At 37.1% G+C, this 24,583-nt stretch overlaps 1 protein-coding gene and 1 long non-coding RNA gene across 4 annotated transcripts in view; one reads left to right on the forward strand and one right to left on the reverse strand.

Moving 5' to 3' along the window:
* LOC118218122 overlaps positions 1-5,229 on the reverse strand; it is a 31,292-nt gene extending 26,063 nt beyond the window's left edge. The window contains exons 1-2 of the long non-coding RNA XR_004763379.1: positions 5,156-5,229; positions 2,084-2,140 (exon numbers count right to left, since the gene is read on the reverse strand). This is a non-coding gene — a long non-coding RNA (uncharacterized LOC118218122). The remainder of the gene's footprint in view (positions 1-2,083; positions 2,141-5,155) is intronic.
* Positions 716-23,241, forward strand: LOC118217804 (homeobox protein Hox-A3a-like). 3 transcript variants are annotated; one of them, XM_035399887.1, is made up of 5 exons: positions 716-1,011; positions 3,981-4,072; positions 15,765-15,825; positions 19,522-20,100; positions 21,831-23,241. In XM_035399887.1, exons 4-5 carry the CDS (start codon positions 19,638-19,640, stop codon positions 22,604-22,606), a joined length of 1,239 nt encoding a protein of 412 aa, XP_035255778.1. In that variant the 5' UTR covers positions 716-1,011; positions 3,981-4,072; positions 15,765-15,825; positions 19,522-19,637; the 3' UTR covers positions 22,607-23,241. The 3 variants fall into 3 exon arrangements, with proteins under 3 accessions (XP_035255778.1, XP_035255958.1, XP_035255863.1); XM_035400067.1 differs by lacking the exon at positions 15,765-15,825; XM_035399972.1 differs by lacking the exons at positions 716-1,011; positions 3,981-4,072; positions 15,765-15,825 and adding an exon at positions 17,102-17,471.
* Positions 23,242-24,583: the final 1,342 nt, after the last annotated feature.

Raw genomic sequence — 24,583 nt, forward strand, 5'->3', positions numbered from 1 at the left:
TCTGAAGATAGTGGACTACGTTTTCGTTAAGTCACATAGTAAAATGTCCAGTGTTAATTCAACACTTAATAGATAACATTTGGTCCCATATTCCAGACTGGGATCAAATGTTATCTAAGAGTTGAATTAACACTGTTAGAGTTTAATTAACACTAGGCATTTTAGTGTGCACGTATACCATAAACGCAAAATGGGATGGAAACTAGAAGGTGCCTATTCGTTTCTTTTTTTTAAAAAAAACCGTCATGGAGTAGAGAAGATGTAGCCTATAACAAATAAAATAAAATCCTGAAATGACGTTTCTTAGATATTTTCATTTGTTAAGCCTTCGTTTGAATGTACCTAGGCCTACTACCCAGCCTGAAATTTCCGTCCATGTATTTTTAAATCTCACCGTGACTATACTACAAAAGAGCGATGCACATTATTAAGCGTCATTGTATTAAACAGCAAAGAACATTTGTATTTAGTGCCATCTGTCTGCTGAGACCTCAGCTCATCCTGCGATCGTTCGCCCGGTAAAATGGCGCCTGGCAGATTTACTCCCCCTCGCGGTGGAGGAACAGCCATAAATCTGTTGTTGTTTATGAAAATTTACAACTTTGCCATACGACTTGACGAGTGGAACCTTCTCTCCATTGGCTACTGTTGGTCATGTGGATTGTAGCCGTGAAACTGAACTTTCTTCCTCATATAAGCTACTCCCCTCTGCCTCAGATCTCAGGATTTTGTTTTGGGGCGAACAAAGTCAATGAAACGTTTGGCCTGTCTAAACTGGTCGTCAGTTAGGTATCTTGCCTAAAGAATGAACAACTTTTTCCCTGCAAGCTTTGGCATAAAAAAGAAATTCTCCCGGGTGACAATGGCGAGTTTTTATTGCAAAGTGTGTGGTTTTTGGAATGTTCCCGGTCGGGGAAGGGCAGATTCTGTTTATGTGCTCCCGCTCTATCACCTGTCATGCATATTGTTCAGTGCTTTTGCAATTCCTAACTATCCGGACTCGACGTAACGGTAAGAGAGCCACACATTCTGGTCATTAATAATTAGGCCTATTCAAACGGATATCAACAGAAGTAGAATTTATGTTACATGGAATTCTATAAAAGAGCTGAAAACATTTGGATCTTCATAGTAATAGTTATAATTTATTTAAAATCTTTGACAGAATTTGATAGGATGAAGACTATGCTGTTGTTTTTGTCGTCTATGTCGTTTTTGTTACCGTTGCCATTTAAAAATCATTATTTGTCCTACTGTGGTTGGTGTAGCCTATGCCTGGATCATGCTGAATGCATACATTCGCGATTTAGCGTATACTACTAACGCAAACGCCTTATCTGATCTGAACTGTATGTGTTTTTTTGCAATGGATCATGCCTTAAGTTGGAAAACTGCTATGCGTTTATGAAGATTTTCTACGATTTCTGCCACCTGGTGGTGAGAAAATGTAGGTAAAGCATTACCTAACCCGAAGTTATTTTTTCAAGACCTTGTAAAATGACCGCAAATGAAGAGTTTTTGTTCGTTTTGTTGTTTCCGATGAAATATGTCTTACGATTTTGATTACAATGTGCATGAATGTTATTTTTTTATTATTATCACTGCTACTACTACTACTACTACTACTATATGGCTGTTACTACTGAATGTAAAATAAAAAAAATAGGCATTCACATGGTAGGACATATTAGCCTATATACAAGATAACATGCTATATACTATTTTATATATCATTAGATTTATATACAGCATGTTATATATGTTTATATTATTTTTATTTACTCACCAGCAAGTATGCAATATTTCAGATGTAATTTACCAATGTTGATGTGTCTTACTGTCAAGAACAGATAGACCATCGTTTTTAAATGCTGCTCAAGCTTAGGGAGGACTGGAAAGGGAAACAGTGGCTAGACAACCGGCATCTCTCATGCTGGCACGTGCACTCACAAGCATAAACATGCACGCATGTGCACACACAGACAGACATACACAAAGCTAATCTGCTATCCTTGAAGAATGATCCACTAAATTATTTTACCAACAGTAATTCTGCTTAAGGGAGAAAAAAGGCTGGACTTACCTCTTGGCAGCTGCAAACAGAGACATGGACATATGCATGGACAGTCCACACAGGCAACTGCAGAAAAATGGACGATATGGACATATTTATAGCATAGCTTGAGTGTTATGACTAGTTTATGGTATTAAAAAGCCTTATAAAATAATGGCACGTTATTGTTCATCCAACCTTACATAACAATGCTGCATTAACAATTTGTACAAGCTAGCGAGAAAATCACTGAAAGCAACATCCTTAATCAAAGCACCTATGGATGTTGTGCCTTTGGACTGGATTCAGTCCGTAACTTTGATTCAGAATGGAATGCAAAGACACTGGAGCACAGCTAATTCCACAGGTTGAAAAATGTAATTTATTGATGTTATTATTGTAGTATTAGGCTACTACTACTACTATTATTATGAATACTACTACTGCTACTTTTACTACCACTGGTACTACTAATAATAATAATTACAATAATAATCAGTTATCATCATCATGTATATACTTCAACAATAAATATACTAGTAACAAGTATAGAATAATGCATTTCTGTACTTATATTATCATCATTACACAACTATTAGCATTGTAGTTATTATTGAAGCTTTATTGTTAGTACTAGTCGTAAGCACTACAATACAAATAAACGGGTTGCTTACAAATACACACATTCCTAAGGATGTATGTCAATCATATACTATTTCTCAGTCAGATATAGCATTTAAAACTCTACACCTTTAAAAGAAATACTGTCTGTGTTGATTGCCATATTAGATGCACTTTATTGAACATTTGTTTGTGTTACTATGCAGTTCATTTGGCCATCATATCAATGCCCTTTTCTAGCTCCAAATTAGCGTACTACAACCTTCAAGCTTTGTAAATGCATCAATATCAATTCTGTTTCCTGTGGTTTATTTTATATTGTGGTGTATAATAGTCTATTATGCAGAAGCTAGTGTATGTCTACGTTTATTATTCTATTCAGAGAAATATATATTGCCATTATTTAAGTAACAGCTAAGGTAAAGGGCAGTATATTTATTTGGCAATGGTTTTAGCTATGATTAATGAAAGTGATTCAGATTTTGAATTGCATCCTTTATTGTGTCCTCTTTTTGCTTATTGTGAGTAAATATGTGATACAGTGTAACATGTTCAGCCTTCATTTAATCTAGTTATCCACCATTCTAAAAGGACAATTTGACATTGCATCCAGTGGGTGGCGCACAACAATAGCTGAAGACACTCAACCTCCAAGATTTTCTGTTTGAGTATAAATTTAACAATAGAAATTGTGCAGGGGTTTACAAAAACAAAAAACATGATTTTGTTCCATGTATGAGCAAACCAAGAAGCCAAGCTGACTTGCTCCTGTCAAATCACACATTTGACACAGAAGTGTGAAATTTTTACAGAATGGCTTTCTCTAAATTTCTCATTAATTAAGCCCTCCACTTCACAATGCAAAAATATTCCTATATCTTCTCTTTTTCTAGGTCAATACAATGCAAATTTAAATATTATAAATGACAAAATGCATTGAAAATATTAATGATAACAGCAGAAAGTAAAATATGGAAAACATTCCTGCTGTGAAGTGTACCTAACCCACAGGTGTGATGTCTAAACAGTCTTTAACAGACAGGACATCTGAGTTTCCATGCAGGTCTTAGCCATGAACATTTCTTTAAATTTGGAGCCATAAACTTTTAAAGGGATTGGCCTTTGTTGTCTTTGAATTTGATAGTTAATTAGTGTGGTAGAAACTGATAGGCTGCTGTGTCCTGTCCATAAAGAATCACATGGTGGAAAAAGTTTTATGGCTTGGGGGAGTTAATGCCCAGCAGTACCCTTTACCGCACACATGAGTCATCACACTGACACTGAGCATCATTTGACTTTCTTGCAGCCAGTTTTTCCTAACCATTAAGACCTGATTTTCATCAAGCATGATGGAGAAAGCTAACACAACGCTCATGAAGATATGGCGATCTATTCAAGGTACGTCTCCTCTCAATGCTGATTCAAAAACCAGGCCTGGGTATATGCAGTGCCAAGGTGGTAAATATTTTAATAATCAGACTATTTAAAAGATTACAATATAATTCTTGCCAGACATTCTGTAATCATGTTGATTATATGCATTTGTTACATGCCCTCCCAGTCCCACCCACATCTTCGAGTGAAAGTGGAGTGCAGTTGGTTTTAAAAAGAATTATTTAATTTTCTTCTTTATCCCACTTCGTATTATTAATTTGTAAAGGTGTGGGATGAAGATCCATGAATAACCTGGATGCCTGTTACACAGATTACTTCTGAACTGGTAATTTTGTATCTCCTATTCATATGCAAGCGTGACAGCTGACGTAGCTGATGAATTTAATATCTTGGACTTTGAGCTCAAGACATAGAGCAGACTTAGCCACTTTCTGGCTTGCATTCCTACAAACTATTGCCAGTTTGTTTTGAGCTTATAGTCTCTGAGCACACTTCCATTTAAAGACGTCATATCTGTGATCAGGTCGTACTGGAAGTTAGCTCTGGCTACCAACACATGCATTATATGTTGAGTACTGCTCTGGCATTGTACAAAAGATTATCTGCAGCCTACTAGCCATATTCTGCTTTGTTTTAGAGTAACACAAAATGTGGTTGCATTTAACAGTGGTATAAGAAAGTAAATAATTAAGCATTGCTGTCGAGCAAATTTGGTGTAACTGGGAAGATGTATTGTTTTCGATGAAGAAAAAATTGTATGTGAATAGTCAACCAGTTCAACGTCTAACTGACTATACATAAATATAACCCTCCTTTCCTGCTAGGACATAATTAAACTTTTTTTAAACGCGTTTTAACTATCTGCTTATGGTAGCGGTTGTTTGGTGCGAGTACGCCGCTTTCATAAATGTAGTGCGCACCAATTATGTTTGCCGGTTTGACAACTCAAACACATTCGCTACTGTACTGTTCGCCACTAAAATATACTGCAAATCACTTAAATATATACGTCAGGTTTCAAACATTAAATCAATTTATTTTAGCATACCATGTTCAATAAACGCAATGTTAGGACTCGCTACTAACCGTGGTTTAGTTCGTTTGTCCCATTTTCAAACTGGAATGACGTAATCCGAATGTCACCATTCTGTGATATTTTATTGGAAGCGCTGGACAAGAAGAATTGACTATTTTAGAAGGGGGGAGACCATAAAGTAAATTCGTAATATTTTCTCATACCCAATTAGATATGTGATTATAAGACATAAAGTAACAACGGATAATATATGTATAATGATTTCTATATGTAAAAAAAATACTTTAATTTCTTCTGAGATAATTGAATATTGTATGGAAATGGTATAGTCCGTATATAGATAAGTGTAGTGTATATAAGCAGGTCATTTTGCTCTCAGTCGGGCCTGGCAGTCGGTGAGTGTTGTTGAATGAGTATAATTGATGTGCTGATTCTTTGGTTTTGTATATACATGTAAATGTTTGTATAAGAGTTGGGAGCACTTTTGTAAATAAAACACCCCACTTGGGTTGCACAAATTTGAGTCTCATCTCCAAAGGTCATTGTAAAATCTGCTGACTGACCATCCTTGTAACATAAGTGAGGTTGGCAATAAGGCCTGGCTTGCAGTTATTTCCAATTCTGAAGTTCTTCCACACCAAACTCAACAAACCATTTCTTTACGGACCTCGCTTTGTGCATGGGTGCATTGTCATGCTGAAGCAGGAAAGGGCCTTCCCCAAACTGATGCCACAAAGTTGAAAGAGCGCAATTCTCTAATGTCACTATGCCGTAGAATTAAGATTTTCCTTCTCAGGAACTAAGGAGCCTAGCCCAAACCATGAAAAACAGGCCCAGACCATTATTCCTCCTCCACCAAACTTTACAATTGGGACTATGCATTCAGGCAGGTAGCGTTCGCCTGGTGTTTGCCAAACTCAGATTCGTCCATCAGACTGGCAGGTGGTGAAGTGTGATTCATCACTCCAGAAAGTGCATTTACACTGCTCCAGAGTCCAATGACTGTGTGCTTTACACCAATCCAGCCGATGCTTGGCATTGTGTATGGTGATCTTAGGCTTCTGTACGGCTGCTTGGCCATGGAAATCCATTTCATGAAGGTCCTGATGAACAGTTCCTGTGCTGACATTGTTTCCACAAGCTGTCTGGAACTCAGTAGTGAGTGATGCAACCGAGGACGGACAATTTTAATGTAATACACGCTTCAGCACTCTGCAGTCCCGTTCTGTGAGCTTGTGTGGCCTACCACTCTGTGGCTGAGCTGATGTTTTTCCTAGATGTTTCCACTTCACAATAACACCACTTACAGCTGATGGGGACAGCTCTATCAGGGCAGAAATTTGAAAACTGACTTGTTGGAAAGGTGGCAACCTATGACAGTGCCACGTTGAAAGTCACTGAGCTCTTCAGTATGACCCATTCCATTGCCAATGTTTGTCAATGGAGATTACATGGCTGTATGCTTGATTGTATGCACCTGCTAAAAGAGTATGGCTGAAGTAACCAAATACACTAAGAAGGGGTGTCCACATATTTTTGTCCATGTAGTATGTATATTTTATTTATTTAAGCAATTTGCAGAGCTTGCTTTAACCCTGTTTGCTGCTGATGTAATACTCTCTCCATGGGTGCATTCCAGTTTCAATGTGTCTTCGAAGTATGATACTTGGATGTGGTTATGCACTCATCCGGCTAGGTATGAGCTATGACATTTGGGAAAAGTCCAAATTTTCTAGTTTAGTTTGGTTTGGGGGTAATCCTTAGACATGACCTTACATACAGATTTTGGTTTCCTCTCCCTTTCTTTCAGACCTACTTGTTCAGCTGTCACTATGAGGAAAGTGGATTAATTCCAATTATATTTTGTTCCAAAGCTGAAATAGTAGATTTGACTTAACTCAAAGCTTGTGGGTTGTCTTACCAGCTGGGTGCCATCATTGTACCCTTGAGCAAAGAACTTAACCTGGATTTCTTTAGTGAAATATCCAACTGTATAAATGTACTGTGTGCTCAAAGGCAGACAGTGCGAAGTTGCTCTGGCTCTGCTAAATAACACAATGTAATGAAATTTAGTGTATAATGAGGAGTAATGGTATACCCATCTAGGAACTCTGTGCTGTTTCTGAGGATAAATGAGCCAAAATGATAAAAAACGCATAACAGCAGGGCCTATATAGTGAAAGTGGTGGGCTCATCCACATCCAAATGGGTTGCTATGTTGATTTAAAATATGCATCTTATCTAAATGACAGCCTTTGATTCAAGTGATTGGATTCATTTTAACAATTTGTCTGATCTCTTGCTTCACTATACTTTGAAAAACAAAAGCACATTAAAAAAAAGTTAAAAGTTCAAGTTCTTTCCAATCATTACTCTAACTCCTGTCTATTAAAGCCACCACAATTCAGATTGTGGTTTGTTTTATGTGTTTTTGGTGTCAAAAAACTAACCGTGAAGCTTTACAAGCATATGGCATTACACCTTTAAAATCAGTAACAGACCTAAAATTGTGCAACATATTATGGCATTATGTATTAATTCAGTGCTGTGGACTCGATGAGCTAAAGGAATAGTGTTTGAAAACTAGTCATTTATATGAATATCTTTTATACTTAAGCTTTATAGCTCATTAGACAATTTTATTACATTTGTAGTATTTGTAGAATCTGTTAGAAGGCCAATACCTTTGGTGAAGCTAAAAATAAAAATAATTATTGGTAGCCCAAATAATTAACTAATTTTTGTTCATTTCAGACACAGCTGAACTCATTATGAAGGTAAATATGTGAAGAAAATAGTAACTACAGCTACTTCGCCTACAGCAAAGATATGACAGCATTCTACATAATGCCGCTAAACTACCAAAATCTACCGAAATAATGGTCATGCAGTCTAGGCCAACGGCACTAAACTTAGATCGGGGGTCATGTTGTCGTTTGTCCCGCCTTTCACTGGAAGACAATTTGACTTATTTCACAGGCGCTCAGCTCACACGTTATATTCACCAACTGTTTTTGCGTTATGCTTGTGGGTGGCGCATATGCTTTGCTTTCTCATTACGATATAGTTTGTGCTGGAAAGTCGGAGGTGAACTTCGGGTCACTGCGTTTAGAATGTCTAACTCTCAAACGACACGTCTTACTATAAACGCCTGTTTAACAAAGACCGTCTTTATCGAAGACTAATAATATAAAAAAGCAAATGGTGTCACTCTTCGGTCAGTTTAATGTTGGACTCTTATGAGCGTGTGGAAATGTTGGGTGGTGGTAGCCACCTTCGCACTCACTGTCTCAAAATAAATGAATAAATAAATAGATAAACTGACATTAACTACAGCCGTGATGGACAGGAATTTTCGATTTGTGAGACGGTGCACATTAGAGGAATCTGATCAGCGACTGAGCTGACCACTTAAGTCCTGATATGAGGAATGACGTTTGCTGTGGCTTGACGTGTCTTGTGTCTTAAGAAGAATGGGCGAGTTATGTGCATCTTTAATAGCTACTATATGCATTATAAAAGAAATGTTTTAATCTTGCTTTTTCTATATAGACTACTTCAGAATATAAGTTATACTAAATACTATAGCCTAAGTATGACGGTCGAATTCCGACACTGCGTGGCGTAAAAATTAGAATGTGGAAAAATGTGTAATTCCTCTGCATAAACCGTAAAGGAACAATTGAAAAGAACAACATGATTATTTTGGAATGGATGTCATTTAAAAAGAGTAGAAATAGCCTCTAACGAATAATGTTGATATCAACAGTGACGTAATTTAACCGGTACAAGCTCCGTTAGGTTTTAAGATATTGTACTCCGTCTCTTTGTCGGACTAGAAGAACCATCTTAGGTTTGATTGAGCTGTATAATTATCACGATGAGTGTTAAAAAAGGTTGCAAACACTAACGCAGCTGAATGTTCAGGAGTTCATACTTGGTCAACGCAAACTTTGAATTTTACTTCAGATTTTTTTGGGAATACCCTGCGAATGGCTACATCCTCCTCTTCTGATTATTACGAAGGATCAAAGGATTCTGGATTTTCTCAATACGAAGACTTATTTCACGGTTTTGACTCAACGAAAACAAAGTAAATGTCATGATGTATGTCAGGGGGAGTTTACTGGACAAGATCAAACGGAACCCATTCTTCAGAATCACTGGTCTCAGAAAAATGATAGTGGGGATGGTCCCAAGAACTGCAGCTTCCCTCGCTTAACGTCCATGCCCCCGAGAGCTAAAACTCGTGGTATACCCTTGGATGAAGAAGGTGCAAACTACTATTGGTAAGTCATGTCCCTATTTAAACCTAGCACACAGTGAAAACATGGTTTACAGCTGTAGCCCCAATTAGGCATTGAATTAGATCCACACTGTTAGGTCAGTAGCTTAATTAAAGACCCTCGTAAATTTTATTGCTGCATAGCTGTTTTCTGAATCATGTGTCTTGTTGCATTTTAACCAAAAACGCCTTGCTGGACTGCAGCCAATTAAAAAAAAAAACGATCTTAAGGACCTGAAATGTGCGATTACTTAACGAACCTGCGTGGGCTGTGCACTTTATAGTCTATTCAAGCCTATTCAAACTCAAATTTGCTTTAGTTTCGCACTGTTCGTTCCTGTGCGATACTAAAGAAAACTAAAGTTGAAACGTTTCTTAGTTTTGCTCAGGAACGTACAGTGCCGTGAAAATGTATTTGCCCCCTTCCCAATTTCTTGAATAGTTAGCCTACAGATCTTTAGACAGAATGTAATATCACACAAAGGGAACCGATAACACATTTTTAAATTGTGAATTCAATAATGAAATAAGTTCCCAAATACCCATATCATCCATGTGAAAAAGTAATTCCTCCCCTTAAACTTAACCACCACCTTTAGCTGCAATAACCGCAATCAAATGCTTTCTATAATTTTGTATCAGTCTTTCACATCACTGTGGATTAATTTTAGCCGACCCTTCTTTGCAGAACTACTTCAATTCAGACAAATTGGTAGGTTTTTGAGCATGAACTGCTCGTTTTAGGTCTTGCCATAGCATTTCTATTGGGTGCAAGTCGGGGCTTTGACTAAACTTTCTTTTCAGCCATTCAGATTGCTTTTGTGTTTTGGATAATTGTCTTGCAGCATAACCCAGTTACATTTCACCTTCTGCGCATGGACAGATGACCAGACATTCTCCATAAGAATTTTCTGGTACAGAGCAGAATTCATGGTTCCTTTAATAATAACAAAACATCCAGGTCCCCAGGCAGCAAAGCATCCCCACGCCATCACACGACCACCATGTTTGACTGTTGGTATGATGTTCTCCCAAAAGGCTTGCTTGGGGATCATCCATGTGCTTTTTTGCGAGATATTTCCCATGGTTAGCAGTGGTTTCCGCCTTGCAACTCTCACGTGATTTCCATTTTTGCCCAGTCTCTTTCTTATTGTGGACTCATGAACACTGATATTAGCTGAGGCCAGAAGTTCCGCAGTTCTTTGAATATTCTTCTGGGATCTTTTGTGACTTCCTTGATGAGTTGTCGCTGTACCCTTGGAGAAATGTTGGCAGGCCAGGCACTCCTGGGATGATTCACCACTGTTCTAAGTGTTCTCCGTTTGGAGATAATTGCTGTCACTGTAATTTGGTGGAGTCCCAGAGCCTTAAAATGGTTTTGTAACCCTTTTCAGACTGAGATATTTCATCAACTTTTTTCTCATCTCTTTTTGAATTTCCTTTGATCATGGCATGGTGTACTTGTAGAATCTTTGTGGTGACTACTTCATTCTGATGGTTCAGTATGAGTGAGGTTTGGATCCAACAGGACTGTCTGCAATTTAGCCTGGCTGTGTTCAATCAACTGAATTGAACCATCAATGAAATTAGGTCAGTTGGTTTATTGAGTAATTAAAGGGGCAATTACTTTTTATACATGATATGGGTGTTTGATAACTTTTTTCATTAAATAAATGAAATTATTATTATTACTATTATTATTATATAATTAATGTGTTTACTCTGTTTCCCTTTGTCCAATATTACATTTCGTATAAAGATCTGAAACTATTCGATGTGACAACAATGCAATAATAGAGGAAATTAGGAAGGGGGCAAATACTTTTTCACAGCACTATACTAAGGGCTGTTCAACAGTATCGTGATATGGAAGAAACAATTGTTGAGGTATGCCAATTCATACTTAATAATCATGCTCAAAATGGACAATGCATTTCGGTTAGACTTGCAATGTGCAACATATATGATGATGGCACTCACTTCTGCTTATGTTTAACCAACCTTGGTTACTTTGGAGGATATACCAAAAGGTCTAGGGCAGCCTACACCAGTTTTTCTACTTAACCAGACGTTGACAAGTGAATTTAGCACAGGCATTGTGCTCGTAAGAAAGATAATCAACTCTGGAACATCAAGACATGCTCAGCCTGGTCTTCTGAAAAAAAAAAAAAATAAAATAAATGAAAACGCTCTCATACTAGTTAGAACAACTACATGCCTCATTGTCACAGTCTGCAAGTCCACAGTTGTGAAGAATCAAAGCAACAGGTTGTTTTTGGGATGACTGTCAATAATGTCAAATTAATTCTTCAATGACACCGCACATCAGAAGGAACTATAGTGTTGTCTATCTGTTGTCTTTTGTTGGGATTCAAGGGCATCATATGTTAACAGAGATGCAGGTTGAATAAATTACTATTATAAGCAGTATCATCAAAAAGTGGATTGAAACTTTGGGTCCTTGGATTGAATTCTGAGTGTGACACTACTATGGGGCCCTTAAAATTTATCTTGCAAATGTTTATGTTAGTGTTTTGCTTAGAGTCTTGAGGAGTATAGCTGGCGGTATCCATACATTGATGCCCTTAAAAGAATATAACAAACTCTACTTCCCCCATTGCTTATTTTAAAATTCAGTATGATAATTAACTGAGTAGACTATATTTTACAATCTTGTTTCCTGCTCCAGGCTTGTGCACAAATACACTGCAAAATGCCGTGTGTTAATTCAACTCTAACATAGTACATATGAGTCCAGTAGGGACCCTACGAGTTAATTTAACTGTAAGAGTCATTTAACACTGAACATTTTAATGTGTATCTCTCCTGGTATTTCTGGATGAATACTGTCTTAACAGCATATTGATGTGTATGTCTGGGAAAAGATCAACATCAACAATTTGTAAGAAAAAAAACAAAACATTAGCAACCTTGGCCTTTCAGTAATTGCATTGAATTTGCATTGCATTGAATTTTCGTTGATTCTGACTGGATTGACTGCATGTGATAAGTTGAGCCGTAAAATATGCCATCGTTCGTATACTACTAACCGTTGTATTAGGCTATGTTGTGGGGAAATTTGACCCATTTCATTTTTTCATTTACCTGAAATACTAGATAAATTCTCTTTTGTGGTCATGGACTTATATGAAGTGCTTCCACCGACAGCTGTGTTGTGGAATGTCTGCACACTTTGTATACAAAGATGATGTTGCAGGTCAATTTAGGTCAATAGTGTTGTTTGGTTACCAAAGTTGCAAAAATCCAAGAATTTACTTGAAAAGAAATAGCCTATGTTCAATAAAATGTGATAAAGTATAGTGTTTGGAATAAAAAAAAGTTATTTTTGTTTTTCATGAATGGCCAGATGGGACAAATGTTTCACTGCTTTAGGATTATTTGGCTGTGTTGAATAAATGTACTCCATGTGGTTCAATTTCACCTGTCACGTAATGGATGTTACTATTTCAACTTAATACGAGGGTTAATGTTGATATTTGTGGGAATAGACTATAACCTATGCGTATTCGGTTTGCCAAGAAGCATCGGTCACGAGGACAGACTATTTCCATCTTGCCTTATTCCTGCAGCCTAATGTGAGAGTATGCGAATTTTATAGGTAGGCCTAGTCATGATCACAATGATAACGAATCAATGAGAAAATGCGGGAAACACTTCGAGGTTTATTTAGCGCCACACCTTCATTGCGCTTTATGACGTCACTTTTAAAATGAATTCAAATGCGGGGTTAAGTCCTCTTCGGTGCTCATGGTGAGCCCATGTGGTCCGCGAGATCCAATGAAGTTCTTGAACTTCTAAAAATCCTACTTAAGTGTCGTGAGTCAACAACGAAACGTGAACATTTATTGACAAATACACGGGAATGTGATGACAGAAGCACCCGACATTGGTGATGTATTATCATTGTGAGCGCTTTCTATCCTTGCCAGCCAGAAGCGTGATGTCTACCACATCACTGGAGACAAGAATAAAAAATAACCAAGAAAGACAACTCCGAAACTAAAAATTCAAAATAAACTGTATAAAATGCTTACTCTACAAATCGGTGCCATTACAGGAATATAAATTGTTCAAGCCTGAAATATACTTTTGCAATTTGCTTTTGCTAAATCGTCTGCAACATGCCAAAATTGTAAAATGTTGGCGGTAGCTACTTAAAAAAACAAGGTGATTATCCATGCACTGGATACATTGCCTTTGCTTATTTATGTTAAATATTTAAAAATATTGCAACAGTTTAATCTTTGAGCTTTAAAACCATTTAATTTATATTTTAGGCTAGTCTTAGGCGAAGCTGCCTTCCAGCATCACTCAAGTAGATGTGGGAAATAACTATCACAGGTTGAGTTCCGGGTCTCCCCGTGGACAGAGGAGGAAAGAGTCCTCAATTTGAACTAATTTCAGGCTGCTCCCCATACCATGTTCCACATACCACCAAGGAGCCCACTTTGCGTTTTGTCAGGTAATTATAAGGCATTTGATTTATTTGACTGTCAGTGTGTAGCGCGTGGGAGCGGGGCGCACAGAGCGCGGTAGTCACGAGAGGCGACTCAAGTGCTGAGTGATCATCGCACCACCCATTAGGGGCTTCCTTGCTGAAAAGCCCTCACATTGTGCACATTACAAGACTGCTGAGGGCTAAACATTCGCTTCCGTCCCCGCCTTAAACCAAACCAATGTTTAATGGTCAATAACTGCATTGAACATTCCGGAGGACTGACATTTAATCTGCCTTTAAAGTGTTTATTCCTGTAGGTTACAAAAGGACAAAATAAGGCACTTGTTTGCACATTAATTTAAGCAATTCTGGTTAGTAGTACATTGCTGGTTGTTCAAGTGAAACTGTATGATTTGACGTAGCGCGCAATATTTGACACCGTTGTGGAAGTGGAAGTTGTGGAAGTACTGTACTTATACAGTCCACGCCTTCTTTGTGGCATCGGGTGTGCTTCTTGAGGCGAGCTTGTCTCACGGATGGATATACTTTCAGAAAGGAGAGAGAAAGAACCCTTCCTGTGGTATGATACATTTTATTTGAGGTGTTTCCGCTGATTGTTTCTGGGGTAGAATTTTTAAAGGCAATGGCCAATCAAAATACAAATTGAACCTCATTCACAGACACGCGCGTGCACAAGATAGCGGTTTTTGTCTTAATTTATTGTGTGCTGTTGTTGTGGTAGTGTATACCTGGGAGTAATCTACTGTGATAATCTCAGCCAGAACACTCAGTGACTCACTGAAACGTATTGCCAGTAATCCAATTACAATTAAATTGTACTTCCATAAATCATATATTGCCGGCGACGCCTTTGTCAGACACGGTCTTTGTTAAAAAAAATCACACCAAGGAACTTATTTTAGATTATAAGATTAATTTAAATTCAAGATATGAATATCAGTTATCGAGATTCATCAAAAAGTACAACAATACTATGAAGCGGTTTACAGTAGGTTTTTTAAATAAATCATATTTTAGTTTTAAGGGAAAATACTTTATAAAGGTGTATATTCTCAAGCCAAAGTATAAGCAACGGAAAGTGAAATAAAGGACATAAATGTATTGGATGCCGTCAAAAGTACGATAATATAATGTGATACATAGTGCGATCCAGGACCGACTCGTTCACACGCGGGTCACTGCGTGATTCTGTGATTTATGTGTCTGGGACTTGGGACAACGGCTGCCGAGCTAGTCGCTTCATAGACTCGGCTAATGGCTTTTCGATCCAGATTCTATAACTGTTAGGCTAACTTATAAGGATAAGCACATTAGCACTGAAAAACAGCTAATAATTAGTATGAAGTTTCTTATAACGAATAAACATGTTAAGTAGTAGTAGCAGTAGTTGTAAAATATTATTATTATTATTATTAACATTAAGTACAAGTAGAAGAAGGTGATGAAAACGATTTAAAAACAAGGTTATCAGGCATACAGTTTTAATTCTAGAACTCCCACACAACAGCGTATATTTATAAATAACATAGGATATACAAAATTTTATTTTGTGACATTTTTACTGAATTAAAGCATTAAGTATTATTATTATTATTATATTATTATTATTATTGTTATTATTATTATTATTATTATTATTATATTATTATCATATCTACACTTTTAGATAATATATAGGCTATATTTTAGCCTATTTTTTACTTGCACGATTACTTAGGTTAAGTTAGAGAGAACCTAAATTCCTGACAAAATAGCTCCTTTACAAAATACCATAAAAAACAAAATATGAACAAATATCAGATTCTTCGTTTTTACATAAGTGGGTTTTAAAAGAGAAATAGCCTGGTCCATACACTTTTATTTTTTACCTTGGACGTATAATTCTTTTTCACAGATTTCCTCCAAAATAAAGGTCCTTTGGTCGACGGTCTTGGAGAAAGAAAGACTACAGTTTTGTAAGTAAATTTTATTTTCTATTCGTCAAATATTAGAGACATTTAATGGAATTGAAACCTTAGGCTACTCACATGGACTTGTGATCAAAATAAACAAAACCAGTTAACTTTTGGTTTTCTGCACGTGCTGGAAATCCAAAGCTAGTCCAGTGGAATTTGGTTCTAAAAAGTAAATAAAACTCACGTTGGTAATACACTTGAATGCACTTGATAGGATGCTGTCCTGTTTGAAATTAAATTATCTTCCCTGGACATTAAGATCAGCGGTCTTCGTATTGATTCTTCCCGGTTGAATCGGATGGCTATTTTTGCGGAAGATGCCGAAAGACATGATTCTCCTCCATACTTAATTTTAGAGAATTGCGAATTCCACAAAATGTGGATTCCCTCTAGCGCCTTTGTTCTTGAGACATTCAACCCGTGTTAAAGAAAACCTAAATCAGCACATTATAAAACAAAGCAGTAAATGATTATTCAGAGGATCTTCTGTTAACATCCTAGCCTACTGAAAGCTTTGATAAAAATGCTACGGGCGTATTTTTTGTCCCTTTCTTCCCTCCCACGTCGCAGCCATGCTGTTTTTGCTGATATCTGTGTAAAAACTGTGCCTTGTGAGTGGTTCTTTTTCAGACGTTTTTATTACCTTGGTGGTCGAAGCTATAAATCTTGTGTGACAACAAATGACAAAAAGGCATTTGTATGCAGAGAGGTACCTCGGTCATATCCCTTATATTTCTTATTTCTGTTTTTACTTCATTCTGTTTTCCCCTCTTCCCTTCCACGTCTGTGTTCTTTGCTTCACCCACTGAAGCATAAATTCTGTAGCAGGTGTAACTGTCATTATAAAATGTTTTGACTGCTTTAAGTGATTAGTTTAATGCTTCACATAATAATTTTACCACTGTATGTGATCTCACATTAAAGCCGCTTTAGTAATGATTTGGTTCATTGATTGGTTTAGCCCATTGATTAACACCAGGGTGCATCAAGAAAACGTTCAGCGCATGCACGGATAGGCTATTACCTTTTTGATTTTTTTTGTAATCTACTTAAGGGTAGCCTATAGCCCTATCGGTCTTCAGTTTCTTCATTACCTCCACTGGCCACACGGAATCGTAAGATATATTAAATCTGAGCAATTTATTATGGCGATAACACTTTTTGAATGAGTGTTTTGGTTGTATGGCCATAGGTTTGTAGGTTTCAATGGGAGAACCCACTGCAGCAGTCCTCGGGGCTAAAATACGACTTAATTTGCATAATTTTCCTTGTCTCTGGTGACGCCGTGTTTAGGAGGAGTTCACTGTCGTTTGCAGGGTACTTCTGCAGCGAGCAACATTTTTAAAAGGGACCCAGTTCAGAATTATTCAGTTGCTGTGAAACGTTGGTATTTCTTGAATTTTTAGTAAGACTGGCATCGGAGTTAATATTGCTTTACTCTACACGACGAAAATATTTGGCTTTTGGAGTCGCATCCAAGGATTTTTTTTAACGTTTCACCTACTTCTTTGTTGCTCCGATTAGCCCACATTCTGCCTGTTACCGCTTGCGAAAGTTTCTGCTGGATGGAACTGGATTCTCTTCGTCGATTTCGGCACTGAACAAGGAAATTTTGTTGTGCTCTGTATTTGTGTTCACAGGCTAAGGTAAGCAGGCCAGAAATAGACCTTTGGTTGTAATCTCCAAAGCTGTGTCCCCATGATTTATGGCCATATGGCTAAAAACTCGGTTCAAGAAGAGTTCACATGCTCTAGCTTCCCCTTGTGCAGGACAGCTACGAATAACTTTTCTCCTGGTCTAACGGAAGTAGATTTAGACTATTACAGGCACACTTTTTAATTTTGTCCAAAATATTAAGAATGTGTATGGGATAGTACTTATTCAAAACTGTCGATGTCATTTTAACAGTGTGCATAATTTATTTCCAAACCTATTTAACGTGTTTAAAATAATTCTAACCTATACGATGTAATTTAGCGTTCATCTGCATTGTACAGTGAAAACTTTAAACATGTAACAAAGGTATGAACTAACTCTCAAGGTGTAGTACTAGACCTCTTCTATCGCTTGTTCGGTACACTGCCGTGACATCCGTTTTAGTTCTTTAGCAGTTTTCGTGTGTGTTTCGTCAAATCGTTAGTTTTTAGACTAAGAAAATGCTTGTTTTTAAGGGAGTATATGTGTGGCTTTGTAATTGCATAGCCTACATTTTCTTACAAAATGCATAACAAAAACAACAATAATAATGCAAATAATAATAATGCAAATAATAATAATAATAATAATAATAATAATAATGTTATTATTTTTGGGCTATGAATATGCTATTACTAGTGGTAATGCTAATAGTTATCGCAGCAAGAGTCTTAGCTGCTACCAAAGTTGAACAATAATGTGAGGTCAATTTGATAATAATATTCACCTGAAGTCTTAGGCCAGTCAAATGGCCTGGATAGCACTTTTGCATTAAGATGAACATGCTCATTGCAATATAGTGACATTATATTATACTCCCTTAAGACTCTCCCCCACCCCCCCTTAAAAAATAAATAATATAAATAATAATAAAATGATATTGGAAACTATTTTATAATACCTATGTTTAAAAATATGTGAATATGTGAATTTATATATTGCAAATTTTGTTTTGAAATTTCAGTTTTAATGGTGTTGCGAGTGGTCAGTAAATTAGATATTTTTGAAGAGAGCTTTAGCAACTTGAAAATGCCACTCCACTGAAGTTGGGGAATGTACTGAGTTGCAATTGATAAATTCAAGATTATTTAACAAAATGGTATTATTTGCTGAGTAAACAAGATTCACAAGCCATGCTCTCCAAAACTACAGCAGATTTCTAGGTCCATTGACTCCAGCAACCATTCCAGCCTATTGACCCTAATACATCAACCCCCACAGTGGCATCAGACAGGAGTCTTTATAGTGGGGCCAGTAGAAAAGTTCAAGATGTGGTCATGGAGATGGCTGCCTAGTTTTTCAGGTTCTTTGAGTGTTCAATCCATCTTAGTTTTGCACAGTTGAAGGTGGGGAGTTTAGTTGTTACTCTTTCTCAGGAGGGCTTTAGAAACAGTGGAGGTTCATTCTGTCATGTATTTAGAAGAAGCTGTGGCGTTTTAATAGAGCAAAAAATAACCTAGCGTTATTGAGCATCTCATTGAGAATCTGATTTCATATGAACAAAGTGTTCTGTGTGTAAGACACATAATTCAGCACAATGGCTTAATGTCTTCCCCCATGTTCATCAATATCCTTAAAATCACTATCATTATCACGTGTGCATATTTTTCTTAACAATATTATGTTAAAATAATCTCATAAAAGTAGGAGTTGTGCCACTGTTGTTGATACTGCTATTACAGAAAAATATATTTTCTTAACCTAATATGCATAAACATTTAATGTAGTCAATATACTGTAGCATTAATTCGTTTTTTTTTATATATACAGGATGAAATATTTTGGAGTAACTTCTAATCACATTATTTTTTGCTATTATCTTTGTATTTTCAGTGTTGTTATTGCACTTCTTGGTATTATCTATTGTTTGATGGTAAATCCTGGACACCAGAAAAAAAGCTGTTTGTATTTCTCTTTATGGCTTTACATGTCAGGTTACTATTGAGAAGTAAGATGGATGGAGATCTTTCCCTCATCTCACCATGCCTCTTGTTACCCTAGGTCTGTCCAAGGAGGACATTGGTGGAGACGTGTCACGTGACCGTGGGTGCCAATGTTACACTACAAGGGTGTCAGCACCCTGTCAGTTTCCAAACTAAATACTGGGAAGCAACGAGATGCAAAAGGCGACCTTTTTTGACAGCGCAGCAATATACAGCAGCTATCCGTATCAGGGAGCAAATGGTTTCGGTGATCATGCCAATCAGCAGGTCTATCCCCCCTCTCAAGTGGAAAATGACCAGCACCACCCTGCCTACTCCCTGCAGTCCCCTGGCAGCTCAGCTCCACCTGCGGAGTCTGGGGAAATCACTGTGAGCTGCATGCAGACCAGTACCTCACAGCCAGGCCACACTCCGGACATCCCCAGCTGCCTTCAACCCCTGACCCTGGACACTGTACCACCTCCACCATCTGCTGTTCCCGTTTCACCCACTCAGACCCCACCAAGAAATTCCTATCAATCCAATGGCAAAAACCCAATGCACAGCTTCCCTACTGATGCCTCCAGCAAACAGATCTTCCCATGGATGAAGGAGACGCGTCAGAACTCCAGGCAAAAAACGGACAGTTCCAGTTCAGGTACTCTCATGCAACAGCATACCTTGTTTCCACTTTATTACTCACTTTCACAGTATGCAGTCCCATATTCCCTTAGCAAAATGACACTTCACTTTGATTTTAAAATATTACATATATTTATCTAATTGTGTATATTGTGTATTTCAGAGCATTAACATTAATTCATCGGTGGCCATGTAGACCAAAAGTATCGCTAATATTGTATTATGAATGCCGAGGAGTATAAAATCATCTAAAATTGGTAGCTGTACTAATATATTCATGGCATTGATAATTATATGTTAATATAATATAATGGTTATATGGTAATAAGGTCTTTTTAACATTTATATTTTGTGATTAGTTGGGATTTCCATTTGATCAAATATTGTTCAACTTGTGGAATTATGGGATATTTAACTGGAATTTAGTGACAAGTGAAAAACATACATTTTGTAAATGGTTAACTTTGTTCTCTGTACTAATGAATAATATGTTGATCAGTGTTATCATTTTCCAGCCAATTTAAAGGGTCAACATATGCCTACTTTGCTCTCACAGGCTCCACCAAATGTCATCCCTTGAATTGTTTGTATATATATATAAATTTAAACGTATTCTCCCATGCTGAAACAGGGCAAATTGGCACACCTGTGGAGCGCAGCACCATTACATGTAAATGTGTATGTATTTAGCTGACAGTCTCATCCCGAATTATTTAAAGATAGATAATATTGTTAGGCTAAATCAACAGCAGTACCAAAATATACATTGTGGCTGTAATACAATCTAAAGAACACGTCATTGTGTAAAACTGTGCAATATACAAACTGTTACATGTAAGTGTTGTAGTGAGCTATGCTATATGCATACTGTAACATGATTAGTGTAAGCATAAAAGCATCTAGAGCAGTTGCACAATTTACTGTAGCACTTGTAGCTCACTAAAACTACGAGATGCCCCACCAAATATTGTACAGCTCCAAATTCCAAACGGTCCAAATCAGATGCACATTAACTTCTGAAGTGGTACTTTTGTCTATATCCCATTTACGCAGAAGGTCAATATACAAAGTGACAGAAATATGACAGTGGTATTGTACATAAGAATCTAGGATTTTAGCCTATGACATATGGTGCAGAGGATAATCCCTGTGTTCTAGGTAATGTTGATGCCCTATTACTTTTGTTTATAGGCTCTCCTTGTGCTAATTGTTATCTGTATTGGGCGTTTGTTTTTTCAAATGTGATTGCAGAAACTCATCTTGGTATTGAAAAAGCAGAAAAGGCTTTTTGGCCACGGTGAGAAATTGATTTGACAGTGAATTATTAATAACAGCGTTTTCTGCAGCTTTATCCCCCAAAAAACTATACAATATATTAATCAACGACCAAACCACCTCCACCCAAAATTAGGACCAACCAATACCTTCATAAAACTGCTATTCGTGTCCCACAGTTCATTACATAAGTTGATTTCTAATCTGATAATGTTTCCGAAATTTGCTTGCGTGTATCGTGCCCGTGCACCAAATAGGTTAGTGTTGTGGAAACACAATGTTATTATTTGTAAACCTCAGCGATATAACACGTTTTGGTTGGCATTTTTACAAATGGTGTTCATTTGTAATCGATGCGAATCTTGGTTCATTTTCAACTGTCAATTGCAGTGTGATATACTGGTTTTTTTCGGAAGTATGAGTTCTACTTCATGCCGTGGTTATTGATCTCGGGTATCTTCTTCCATTCAGCTGAAAGTGGTGTAGGAGACGGGAGCCCGCCAGGATCCGCTGCCTCGAAGAGAGCCCGAACGGCTTATACAAGTGCGCAGCTTGTGGAGCTGGAAAAGGAATTTCATTTCAACCGTTACCTTTGCCGGCCTCGGAGGGTTGAAATGGCTAACCTGCTTAACCTCACCGAAAGACAAATAAAAATCTGGTTTCAGAACCGCAGGATGAAATACAAGAAGGATAAAAATGTGAAAGGAACAGCGTCATCTCCCGGATGCCAGTCCCCTCGAAGTCCAGTAACCCAGTGTTCGGCAGGAGGATATATCGATTCTATGCATTGTCTCGTAAATCGTTTACATTATGAGCCACATTCACCCCGATCTCAGTCTTCAAACGGACTTCAACAAAATGCATATAATTTGTCAACGTCATATCCGGTGCATGTGAGCCGCTCTCCACATAACTGCCCGCCTCCACAAAAGGGATGTGCGGTGGCAGGCGTGGTCACTCCAGACCATCCCCATCAAGCTAGTGGGGAATATGGGAGTCATTTGCAGAGTAGCCAATTTTGTGCCAGAGGAGGCTATGCAGATTCGATGGCTAACTCTCGGTCTTCAAGTTTTGATCTGACTCATATTACTCATCACGCATCCTCTAACACGGACTACAATGGCGGGAGCGCAATGGGAAGCTTCCACCACCATGGACCGTGCGACCCACAATCCACGTACTCAGAACTTACTTCGCAATATTCTCAGGAAATAATGCAGGAAGCTCCCAGGCTGACACATCTGTAATTCATATGTTTAGCTCTGATGAAGTGTCCTCGCTTCGTCTATTATCTTACCTCTTCAATGTCCTCACTTGATTCCGCATAGGAGACATTGTTATGTGCTAGTAATGCACATCTCTAAGGTGTTACAAGGGGCTACAGATGAGTCTATTTGTTAAACACTTTTTACTATGGCCAATCAGGGTATATAAACCATTATCTATGAGAATTTTATCATTTTTTAAATCATTTATTTATACTAGCTTAATAACGACATTTTTTGCACTTTTGGGGGAACTTATCGAAGGCTGATTGAGGTCTAAATCATTCCTTCAAATGTTTGCATTTGTTATGCAGTCTAAAGTAGGCCTATTTATTTTGTTCCGAAAAACAAACAAAAAAGGTGTATTCTTAATGCGCAAAGTGTTATGTACAACCTCTGCGAAAGAAGGCAGACTACACGTGGGTCTTTGTTCTCATGCCCCTAAACACAAGACACATACGGAACACAGAAGACATTTACTCAAAAGATGGTTTATGTAATTTAATGATGCAAACATGAACAATGCAACAATTTTCATTGAATTTATGTTTTCCTTTATAAACCGACTTGAAAACATCACAAAGTATAATGTCTAAATAAACAACTATGAAAGCATATCTCAATTTACATCATATGTTGCCGTTTTTCTTGTGTACGAAGGCATGATACAGTACAAAAATAATATTAATATTAATAATAATAACAATAATAATGACAATAACAACAATAATAATAAATTATTATTATTATTATTATTATTATTAGAACAATAACTTAATACTGACCCTCGGAGTGCTGTACACATTTTTGTTGGATGTGTAGATAAAGGCCCGGTAGTGCATTGGGATGATGGAAATTCTGAGGCTAACCAGCATATATTTACTTGTTTTTATGTGTCAGGAAACTTATTTCTGTATATTTTATCACGCTGTTGTGAGATTAATCATTCACAATTTTCCTAAGATGTATTCCACCGATGTGTTTGCTCCCAGGTGTCTGTCTTTTCATGGCGGAGCAGATGTTTAATGGCCCCATTCCCGTCTACCACTGTGGACATACCTATTAAAATTAAACTCCTGGGACGTGAAATGGTTCCTGGGAAAAATAAATGACAAGAAATAATTGATATATAAAGTATAAAGTAATATAAACTATTTAAAAAAATGTTAAGATCGATTTCAACGGGGCATTAGCAGTGGAGAGAGAGTCTACAATGCAAAATGAAATATTTCCAGAAAATGCACAATATGAAAATAGCTGAGGAAATTTAGAAAAAGATTCTAATGGACCTGCCGCATAAGCATAGAATAAAAAAATACACGCACAAGAAAAAAAATAGGCTATGTTCTTTGGCATTCGGGAAAATGTACATGCATCTGCTAAAATATTTTCCATATGAAAAAAATAGTCATAATGTTGCCTGGTTCTAATTATCCGTCCAGAATTGTTTCTGAATTATTTTTAAAATTGAATTTTATTTTCGTTTGTTTCAATTTGAACTGCAAACCCAATTTGCCGTAGGCCTATTGTCGAATTAGTTGTCATTTCAACACAAATCGACTAAATGTATTTTCAAAATAATACCAAAACAGCTTTACAGTCCGTCCTCAAATTGCTTTTTTCTTTTTAAGTTTCCATTAAAGACATTAGTTTTAAATGTGTTTGCAAAAAATACCTGTATATTTAGTATAAACACAAGGCTACACTTCGTCGATTGTAAAATATGTTAGAGGACCGCCTTTGTCTATATCTTATTCTAACTTAAGTAATTAGCATAGCTTGCTAGCACGCATTTCTCATTATTAGGCTATTTGAAAATAAATTACTATAACTGTAATTGTAAGGACGCATACTGTACGTCAGAGTACAGCTCTCACAGTTACAATTAATTAAATATACTTACAATTTTTTCTTCAATGTGGTCCTCTTATATTATTGTCTGAGACGTGCTCCTGGAAC

This window comes from Anguilla anguilla, chromosome 1, assembly GCF_013347855.1.
Source record: "Anguilla anguilla isolate fAngAng1 chromosome 1, fAngAng1.pri, whole genome shotgun sequence".
In the NCBI taxonomy this organism is placed as follows: Eukaryota; Metazoa; Chordata; class Actinopteri; order Anguilliformes; family Anguillidae; genus Anguilla; species Anguilla anguilla.